Raw genomic sequence first — 8789 nt, 5'->3', positions numbered from 1 at the left:
CGGATTTGTGGTTCTCATTTTGTTTTCATCTCCTGCGTCTGGCCTGTAGCAGACTGCCTGAGTGTCGCCTCTGCCCTTTACTTCGGCGCTGACAGTTACACAACATTGAGAAAGATACTTAGACGTAACTGTATAAAAACAGACTTCTTTGCTGACTCCTTTTGTAGGCCGCAATGGAGAGAGAAGATCCCCGGGAGTCTCCAGTCCGCGTCAGACAGATCAAGCTTCTCGGAGAGCTCTACAACTACCGGTCAGCCTCGGAGCTACGATCCCATTCCAAACGCAGACTGGCTCACGCAGGATACATCCTATCTATCTATCTATGCCTTGGTGTACGTATCTCTCTTCGAGTCACTTGCACGTGTGAAAATGTTCTGATTTGTGGTCGGGAAAGGGGGAGCGTGTTTTGTCTTGTTCTCAAGCAGGCTGCCTCTAGCTTTACCATGTGAATCCTGTCCTTTCAGTTGTCTTCTCGATGCCGTCTCACAATTCCAAACTTTTCAGTGGGATTGTTCTTGTCGTGACTGCATTGTTCAAACTTACAGCCAGCTACCTCTCTCTATGTACGTGCATCCTAGAATCTTCCCAGCGGAGTAAAACAGACCTGATACTTTCGTCCTAGGAACTCAGGCTCGTCTGGTTAAGGGAAGAAAAACGGAGCGGAAGTACAAATAGTTACCCAGGTCGTTTACCTCTCTTCTCTATCTATGTGTGCTTCTGATCGCTCGGTATCTTTCTCCTCCTTCATCCTCTGTTTTCAGGGTTGTTGATTCATCAGTCATCTTTGATACTCTCTATCATCTCTGCGGTCTAGGTGCCGCTACGAGTTATCAGGCGGGGAATATTCGTACAGCTCATCGCATATTAGCCGAGCAGGCACGTCTTCACGGTCTTCATCTTCCAGCAACCCCGTCGCCACAGAACTTTTCTAAAGTTAACGGAAGCTCTTCAGAGGATATTCAGGAAAAGTCATTGCCAGTCAGTCCTTCTTCTCAGACCACAGAGGGAGGATGTACCCGGCCTACCGCTTCTTCTCCCGAGTATACAGAGGAAGAAAGTTCTGTGAACATGAGAGAGAAAGGAGAGAAGATCTCGACAGCTTCAACAGTAGATTCTCAGGTTGAAGCAGAAGGATCAGTTTCCCAAGAGGAAGAAGAAGGTGACATAGGAAGAGAAGGCAGGACAGGATCTGGGTTATTGTTTTTTGGAGGTCTCTATGACCAAGAAATTCTTCCATTAGTCCATCCAAGTGCTCCTATTGACTGGCCTCATAGCTGTTTCCGTATCAAGCTTGTTTGTACCCTCTTGCAAACGTGCGGTCATTACTTCTGCCGGGGATCTCTCAAGTACAAGCTTGATCGCTTTCTTCTCTTCTTTCAAAGGTTTGTGCGCGCCAAGGTATGTGTCTCTTTATCGTCTCGCTGTCTGATTTGTCTGTTGAGTTGTTCTCCTTATGCGCCGTCTTTCTTTCAATATTTGCGAGCTTTCCGTTTTCCTTACTTCGGTGACTATGCTTTTCTCGTCTTCTATTGGGCTTCCCTACTGGGGTAGTATACGCTCAGTCTCTTTCTCGACTCCCCCCTTTCCCCTCTCTGGCAGATGAAACTACCATGTTACTCGAAGGACGGCGTAAATACGAGACGTCACTACGACGAAAGAGAGGACAAGCGTGCCTTAGTTAGTTAAGCTATGCATATCATTAAACTCGGAAGGCACAGGCAAAGGGTTAGAAGTTTATATGTACAAATATGTATACGTAGATGGATACGCTTGTTTACTGGCTTTGGGGGATAGAAAATACATAGATGTGCTTCAAAATATCACCTGTTGTATTTCAGACCGAGCATGCTCATAGACTTCTTTTTATTTGGAAAACAAACCAAAGTACTTCACCGAAAAAGATTCAGATGTGCGTGCGTCTCTCCCGGAGTGGCGTGCAACTTCAACGCGAGTTCCTAGTGTGCTCCGCGAGGAGACGCTAATCCCACTCTCTTCGCTGCTGTATCAGCAGAATAACATTAAAATACAAGACTCACTTACTTCTCTTCACTGAGTCTATATGCAGAAAGCGGAAACATATGTGAACGTGGATCTACATAGCCAGAGAGAGAAAGGAGTGGGAGCGCCGTCACCTTCAGGCCACTCGGCGGTCACGTATAGATGGATGAAGAGTGACTGTTGTTTGATTCATCGTAGAGGGGCTGAAGAGCTTTTCTTCTTTTCTACTCTCTCAACTTCTGTCCCCCGCTTGCTGACCATCTGTGCTGCTGGTTGTTGTTCTTCTTTAGTAGGACGCGTGCAGTGCTAGTGCGCTTTTGTGTCTCTAAAATTCGTCTGTTGTCTCTTCGCTGTCTTATGTTTTCCTCAGCCTTTCGTGCCGTTCTTAGTCGAAGCAGATTATTTAGACACATTGGAAAACCTACGTCCAAACCTACAGGTTGCGCCAACTCTACAAGATGCTGAGGGCCAGCTACGTGAAGTTCTCAAAGAAGAAGCGAAGTGTCTTGCTTCGATGGGTGATATGGACGAACTCAGCCGGCAACAAGAAGAAGCCGAGGTGAGGAAAGACTTTATTATGTCTCTCTCTTTTCTTGCTAACAGGTCCTCCCTTCCTCCAAATTTGTGGAGACGTACGTGCTTGATTATGTCACGGGTAGTTTCTATCTTCTATCTTCAAGAACTGGTCTTTCTGTGTGTATAGTTAGGTTTGTGTATTTCCCTTCTTCACGTGGGAAGGAAGATGAAGCGCGAGTTCTGTTTTGACTACTGACCCCAGACCATCATTTGTTTGCGTTTGTTGTTGCGGTGTCGTGTTCTTCTTCCTTCGCCGTTGGTGTAGCAGTTCAATGTGACTACTACAAGATTCAGTTCAGATTCGCACTAGTAGAGAAAACTTCAAGTGTTGGTCTGAGGAGGCGTTTTATCAGTATCTCCGGTACAAAGTCATGATAGGGTCCAGAACTAGGAAGGTTGCAATATGAGGGAGAACGAGTCGATCACAGTGAGCGGATGATGTCCTGTCGATGTCTCTCTCTAACTGGTGTTAGTAATTGCGAAACCGATCTTCCGCAGCTTGCTAGCAACGCTTCCCTGCTTTATTTATTTTCCCTTCATCTTCTATCTTCGACTGTGTCTCTTCCTTCTGTCTCTGTCTGCCCATGCAGTATCTATCTGTGATGTTTCACTCGCTTTATTTTTTTGTTCCGCTCGTTCCTCGGTGGATGATGTACTTCCCGGCTTTGAGACTTTTTGCCACACCAGCATTCATCCGTCCTTCCACCATTGGCCAATTTCTTCGGTCTACCTCTGTCTTTTGTCAAGTGAAAGTGCGTACCGCCAGTGAACTGCCGGAGTATCTTTTTTAGTATGTGGATACGAAAGATAATCTCCACTCAGGTACAAATAGAATCCAGTCTATCTACTTACTCTCAGCCAATGTGGGGAGGAAGTAAAGAGACTTACAATTGCATGTGAATCCTGTTTCTGACAGCTTGGCTTTGAAGGTTTCTAGAATAGAAATAGCGAATTCTGAAGCCGACTTAGACTTTTTGGGAGTGAAGGAAAGGACAACAGATTTCTTTCGTTCTATTTGTTCTCAGGAGGCTCTGTTTTTCCCCGAAGAGGATGAAGAAGAAGAGAGTGACGACGAGCAGGAAGACGGTGAAGATGAAGACGAGGAAGATGAAGATGCCGAGGCCGAAGAAGGAGACAACAAAGGAGGAGAAGAAGAAGATCTTGCTGATTACGTGCGCGATCCTTATGAGAAGGAGGCGGTATGTTTAGATTGTCTTTTCCTCTGTTTCTATTCAAATAGTGGGATCTATGACTCCTCCATCTTTGTTTCCTTACTATTTGAGTAACAGTACATATCTCGAGCTGCGTAAAGACTTTGTTAGAAGATATGCCCTCTTTTCTTCTTCTCTTCTCAAGTAGCATGCAACTGGGGGGAGTTGTAGCCGTATCTGTGGTGGGCCAACAGAATGCTTTCTACGCGGCAGGGAGAGGCTGTATGTATGTTCAGCATGTAGGTGGAGATAGCGTGACCGTCGCGTCTATATATATATATATATACTAATATGTGTGGAGCAGCTTTCGTTTGATCTCTTAGATGTCGTTACCTGGCGGTTTGCTGTATATCTGACTGTGTACAGGAGCTGCAGTTTGAGAACGATTTCGCGCAAATGGTGCTTGCGTCGATCAACGAGGCGAAGACCGGAAGGCGCGTGGGAGGCGAGGTGACAAAGATTCCGCAGAGCATTCTGAAGGAAGCCTTGACCTCTCCTTTCACAACTACTCCTGGTACAAGCAGATTTCCCGCGGGGGGAGAACAGGTCTCATCGCGTGGAGGCATTGGCGAAGTCGGTCAGTCCGGGTTATCTCCTGAGAAAGGTATAGATGGTGAAGGTGGTGGAGATGTCTCTGTCACTGCTGATGAACTTACGGATTCCCCTACAGAGGAGGGAGAAGGTAAAGTCGATTCTCACGGGTACCTCGATGCGAAGCGAACCGCAGTTCATATTTCACCTCATTTGAGCGTGTGCATCTCTCTTGTGATGATAGAGTTATGAGGTTGTAGAGGACGAGATGCCCATTCTCTCTTCTCACATTTTACTTAGTATTTGGCTGTGCACCCTACTCGCGACCGAATGTTACGGACGCACAGCCATGGTCGTACTTCGCCGGACTGGAGAGGCGGTAGACCACGGTAGTGTTCAGCTAATAGGAGACAACTGAGCAATTTGGGTCACTCGGTTCGTGAAAACAAGATGGCATAGGTAAGAGGGTTGCATTTGCGTCATTCAGTGTATCGAGCTGAGGTGCAAGAATCGGTAGAGGAGCACAGGCATTCTCCTTTCTCTCTGAAGGCGCTCAACCATTGTACCTTTGTCTCTGCGGTTGTGCGAAATTCACAGCTCGTCCTCCTCCGACTATCATGTGCTTGGTACTGCGTCGGCCTGACAAACGAAACCGATTTCTTGTACGCCCTCTCGCTGTGCCCGCGGACAACAAGCTGTCAGCTGAGCAGCAGCGTCGCAAAGACGAACAGGAAAAGCAGGAACAGGAAGACCGAGAAGATCTCAAACGTTTCGTTATGGATCATGTTAGCCGGTCTGTTGAAGAAGATGAACGTGAAGGAGTAGTTGCGGGATCGTACAGTGGTGGAGGAGGTTCTCGTTATAGCTATGCTTCATCTTCGTCTTCTTCCACGGGCGCAGGTTCGCACTATAGAAACAGCCTTATCAGTCCATCAGCAGGTAGCAGCAGCAATACCTACTACTATGGAGGGGCGGAGAGCTTCTCCGGATCGACGAAGGGCTCGTACCAAGTTCCCTGTCCCGGTGCACTGACTTCACCTTCACCGTCCCAGCATATTCCGACCAACTCCACTGCCGATTCCAGTCAGAGGCGAAAGGGGGGGAGGGGGAGCGGTGTATCGGGAGCTCGTGCAGTGAGGGCTGGAAGAAAGCGGTAGAGAGATGTGGATGTAGGAGCTGGCTGTTATCAAGCCTTTCAGTTGTAAGGTTGATAAATACGGAGAGGCGCGATCTTACCATCGGTGAAGTATGATCACTGGCGTCGCTTGGCCTGGGACAGTGAAATCCAGAAAGACAGAGGGAGAGAGATGTATTCCTTGTCATAGAGATATGCTTTTGTAGGCGTGTTTTCTACGTTCACGTTGAGGTGTTCTTGCCATTCTTGGCCGACGGTTCACGCGCTTCCAGGGTCCAAGGAAATATGGCACACGGCGGAACTGTTGCAGAGGCGTTCATCTGCCTAGGAGCGGAAAGCACGGACAGTCGGGACTGGAGAAGCATCGACCTCTACATGAGGCCGTCCTGGAACAAGAGACATGGAATGCGGTCGTAGAGAAGATGAGCTTTGTCTTCGGCTACCGACTGGCTTTCTTTGTTGGGACTGGAATGGCTAGTTTCCACCCCTGTAGGAAAAACTGCGACGCCGCACTCCTCCGTATCTGAAGCACGTGGAGAAGGAAGAAGGCATTCAGAGAGTAGCGGACGGGTGAAACAGTGTGAGGCTGGTGTGTGGATCTGAGCAACCTCTCCAAAGCTCTAGAGCATGTCTTACTCTTTCTGCACTTGTCGTCGAAGTTGAGTAGCCTGTCTCAGCTCCTCTCCCTGGCGGGGCTAAGGCCTGTACTCGGAGCGATTGGCGTAAGTGAGGCCGCGCCGCGTTTAGCGAGCCGCCTGGGGACCCGGGGGCCATGCGCGACTCATCGGCCAAGATGACGATATATTGAAGATGTCAACTCCGATATAAGTATGTCCGCGGCGTAGCAGCGTAAGCATTGCTGCGGTTGATAGCCGTCGGTTCTTCCGGGAAAGCATCAGATGATGGTAACCAGGGTGCTGGATACCGCTTGAAACCTGGGCAAGCTAGCGAGAAGCCAGGCGGTCGATACAGGCATACTTCGGTGGTAAGGAGGTGTCTTTTCGTAGAGAGTAAGACCGACCGACCTATCCGGACTCGAGGACAGCAAACGCATTCTTTGCATAGGCCTAAGAGAGAGATCGAAGTGAAGACAAAGACCGCAGTTGAATGAAAAGGAGATTGCTAACCTCTGTAGAACAAGCGCAGAAAGCTGGCCGCCTTTGATCCTGTGGGCACTACCAGTACACATGAGAACTGTCCTGGTATCATGCCGCTCGGGCTGCCTCGGCCATTCCTGGACAACGGCGCACAGTCGTTTCTCCAGGTGCACTTGTTGTAGACAGAGCGCAAACCGTGCGGACGGGGGATATTTGCACTAAGGTTTCGAGAGGGGAGACAGGTTTCAGCTGAGACGTGCTCAAGGCTGGCACGGATGCTAACACACGGCTACAACACGGTTCGTGTACCGTGAGGAGCCGAGGTCGACGTATGTCGACTGCAAGAGACGTCCTGCACCGGCGTGTGGCTGGGCCAACTGGCCGAACAGAGCCTTCCAGATCGGCTTCGCCATCACCGCAAGATAGCAAAGGAACTGGTCAGTGTGCTCTGGGGCTTCGAGACTAAAAGAAGAAAGTCAGCAAGTGCAGGCGAGTATTTACTTGTCGCCTGAGGAAAGGAGCCAATTTGTGAGTTTACCGTAGTCGTTACTGCAGTTTCTCTTTTTCTGCATGATACGCAACGGACAGGGAGACAACCTGTCTCGTGTTTGAGGGCTAAAACTCCGTAACTTTACTGACGGGCGCGAAAAGGACGTCCAAGTTTTCTCCGCGTAGAATGTCTACCCTTGTGGCCACCCATGGAGATAGCTGTCCACCGACGGATGGACGCTCCTGGTGTCGTACACAAACCGAGCCTCCAGGGGGACACATGAGGGTCCCCACTTGGAGCTCTTTACAGTCGGAGACGCTTTGTCTTTTCGGGCTGGGACTGTTTCGGAGCAGCACTGAAGGAGTGGTTCTGTCTGCAGAAAAGAGCGAAAGGGGGTGAGCACGGCCGCCGGACAGGGCAGTCTCCAAGCTGTGAAGAGAAGTAGATTCGAACGGACGTCGTTTTCCTAAATCACATTACTTTGGTTTTCTTGTGTGGTGGGCCGCGAGCTAAGGGGAGGCACTGGCGACTGTTAGTGCTTTGGCTCCCGACAACTGCTCATTATCGAGTACCAGAGAGCTACGCGACGGGTACTGGCTTCCCAGATTGTGCCGGCATGCACACGTTGCCTGCGTACGGTAGAAGCAGTAGCTCCGTTCTCGCAAAGGTAGCATCCAGCCTTAACGTACTGCACGGGCCGTGAGTCGTACAGAGAGGATTCTCGAGTCACATAGCTACCTGCGAAGCGAGAGGAGGCACGTCCTTGTACGTCCAAGGCTTCTGTAAGTATATATGGAGCGTGCCACCTTGGTCACAAAGTATGTGGCTTGGCAGTATGAAAACGCGGCGGGAACCGCGGACATTTCCAAGCAATGGCGGAGAGGGCGCTCCCCTTCACTTTCACGTGTCGGTCATGCGTGACCGCGGAGACTGTAAAACAACTGTAAGTGGTGCTCTAGAGTCTTCCCGGATTGTGAAAGACGGCGCTAGAGGGGACTGACACACTAGGCACGCTGATGCTTCCTCCCTGATGAGCGGGGTGCTATCAGCAACTGTGAAACTATGCAGCCGATTTTTGTCGGGCTGACGACGATAGGAGTCGAGCCCACAACCTTCTGATCCGAAGTCAGACGCCCTATCCATTGGGCCACGCCGCCAGTTGGGCGCTTTTTGGGGTAGTGTTCATGCAAGCCCAAAGACTTTAGTGCTGTTCCGACACCTTCAGTTCCATATCGTCTGCGGTACCGAGAACGTGGCAGCGGGAAATCCGGGAGGAGCAATAAGGGGACTCTGGCTCCAGTCGTTCGGCTGGTTTGTAAGACTCACAGAGCCTATGAAAAAAAAGGTTCTGAACGCTTCGGAGGATTGTACACGGTGCTGCCCAGTGGCCACGCTGGTACATTCAGGCGGCGTGGCCCAATGGATAGGGCGTCTGACTTCGGATCAGAAGGTTGTGGGTTCGAGTCCCATCGTCGTCAGTGCTTTGAGCAGTGAAGCCGATTCTCGTGCTTGCACACCTTGAACACCACTCAGCACAGTGTGTACCAGACAAAAGTGATAGCCTGGCATCCATTTGATACAGCGTCGGATGGCTTTTTGCGGCTGCATTGCATGCCTAGTACTAGGCCAGTCTCTGGCCTGTCTGACACTGCGAGGGTTCTTTCGTCTGAAGGATCAGCGGGGTTACAGCTTGGTTACGGTTGATCTGAGGCTTGGGGCCGTTCTTGAGTCAGTGCTTTGAGCAGTGAAGC

At 50.0% G+C, this 8789-nt stretch overlaps 1 protein-coding gene across 1 annotated transcript in view; it reads left to right on the top strand.

Annotated features, from left to right (window-relative positions):
• The window catches only part of CSUI_002399 (mif4g domain-containing protein), a 25421-nt gene extending 18281 nt beyond the window's left edge, over positions 1 to 7140 (top strand). The window contains exons 13-18 of the mRNA XM_068062601.1: positions 168 to 250; positions 762 to 1398; positions 2369 to 2557; positions 3600 to 3773; positions 4152 to 4467; positions 4914 to 7140. Coding sequence (XP_067925426.1) covers positions 168 to 250; positions 762 to 1398; positions 2369 to 2557; positions 3600 to 3773; positions 4152 to 4467; positions 4914 to 5473 — 1959 coding nt within the window. The 3' untranslated portion in view covers positions 5474 to 7140. The remainder of the gene's footprint in view (positions 1 to 167; positions 251 to 761; positions 1399 to 2368; positions 2558 to 3599; positions 3774 to 4151; positions 4468 to 4913) is intronic.
• The last annotated feature ends 1649 nt before the right edge of the window (positions 7141 to 8789 follow it).

Source organism: Cystoisospora suis, assembly GCF_002600585.1.
Source record: "Cystoisospora suis strain Wien I chromosome Unknown contig_1017, whole genome shotgun sequence".
NCBI classification, from domain to species: Eukaryota; Apicomplexa; class Conoidasida; order Eucoccidiorida; family Sarcocystidae; genus Cystoisospora; species Cystoisospora suis.
The sequence above is the reverse complement of the archived record's forward strand: the minus strand, read 5'-3'. Positions and strand labels throughout refer to the sequence as shown.